The 1,497-nt window shown below is 38.9% G+C and overlaps 1 protein-coding gene across 1 annotated transcript in view; it reads left to right on the forward strand.

Moving 5' to 3' along the window:
* The window catches only part of LOC131877113 (sialate O-acetylesterase-like), a gene marked incomplete at its 3' end in the record, with an annotated part of 2,548 nt that extends 1,662 nt beyond the window's left edge, over window positions 1-886 (forward strand). The window contains 2 exon segments of the mRNA XM_059222697.1: window positions 261-572; window positions 694-886. Of these exon segments, the coding sequence (XP_059078680.1) occupies window positions 261-572; window positions 694-886 (505 nt within the window).
* Window positions 887-1,497: the final 611 nt, after the last annotated feature.

Raw genomic sequence — 1,497 nt, forward strand, 5'->3', positions numbered from 1 at the left:
TTTTTAAGGTCGAGGGATCCCTTAGTGACACACATGATATCACATGGGAACACATGGGTATGTTCACATACTAACTCTATTTGGGAAAGAATGCCCGTTTCAGGACACACTTTCAAGGTCAAATGATAATGGAATTGAACAATGATTTGGCAAAAACATTCAATCATCTATCTCATTTAGTAGCTCCCAATGAACAAATACGTCTATTCCTATGAAATTATGCAAAGACCTTGCTTTTAAAGTGCTTTGAACACTTTCAGGATGATCCACAGGGCGCCATTACCTTAACAACTATCCTGGGCGACGTGTGGGTATGTTCTGGTCAATCAAATATGGAGTTAAAAATGAATCAAATTGAAAATGCCGACGAGGAGATCCTGAATTCGGCCAAATATTCGAATATTCGAATATATCAATTGGCTCATCATACTTCTGAACAAGAGGAAAATGACATATTTCAAGGCTGGGACGAATGGTATACACCTGATGAGTCCTCTAAACTCTCTTCATTTTCGGCTGTGTGCTTTTTGACTGCTCGTTATCTGACTGATCTCATGGGAGACAACAAACGGGTGAGGGTGTGCTTTACTTTAACTGTTGTGAGGCCCTTATGGGCGTGGCAGGAAAACAATCTGAAGAAAAAGTAAACCGAAATTAATTTGATTTGGACGAATAAAGATTACAATTCCTTAGGTTTTTGGTTTGATTGAAGCCTCTTGGGGAGGGACCAGAGTCGAGGCGTGGTCTAGTCAAGATGCGCTAGATTCTTGCAATGTGGAGCCGTCCATTCTGCCTGATCAGCCTTACAATTCCAATTCATATCTTTGGAATGGTATGATCCATCCACTACTGAGGACAACTGTTAAAGGATTTCTGTGGTACCAAGGTAATGTTTTCTCCTATTAGTTTTATTTACACCCGAAAAAGAAACAAAGGCAAAAAAAGCAATATTTGAATGATAGCAATTGCGGGCTATTTGATATTTGATAAAAACGTGCATGGCACATTACAAAAGACATTTACTCGTAAGGTGCAATATGATTCAGGTAGATTACATGTTCTATGGCGTTTTATTAACGCTTAATTCAAAGAGTAATCAAGATGTTGAAATTGGCCACTTCTCATGACTTGCCACAAACGAAAAAATCTCATATGCTTTAAAATGTTACATAACCATGGAACATATCATACAGTAACAGCTAGTGCTTGAGCGAGTCCTTTGACTTTTTGCCGGACTCGCCGAGTCCGAACTCGAGTCCGTCAAAGGACCAGGTCAAGCAAAAAGACTCGTCTTGCGAAATTAAAAAAATAAATATTTGTTTTACCACTCCGGTTTCGAGTCCTTTGTTAAAGACTCGAGTACGACCAACTTCTACAAAAGCGAGTGAAAGACTTGAGTCTGGACTCACTCCGGCACTAGCAACAGATAACTATCTGCTTTATATAAACTATAACATATTTGACATCTAAAGTTCTCAGCTATTTTACAATGTTACG

The sequence above is a fragment of the Tigriopus californicus genome, chromosome 2, assembly GCF_007210705.1.
Source record: "Tigriopus californicus strain San Diego chromosome 2, Tcal_SD_v2.1, whole genome shotgun sequence".
In the NCBI taxonomy this organism is placed as follows: Eukaryota; Metazoa; Arthropoda; class Copepoda; order Harpacticoida; family Harpacticidae; genus Tigriopus; species Tigriopus californicus.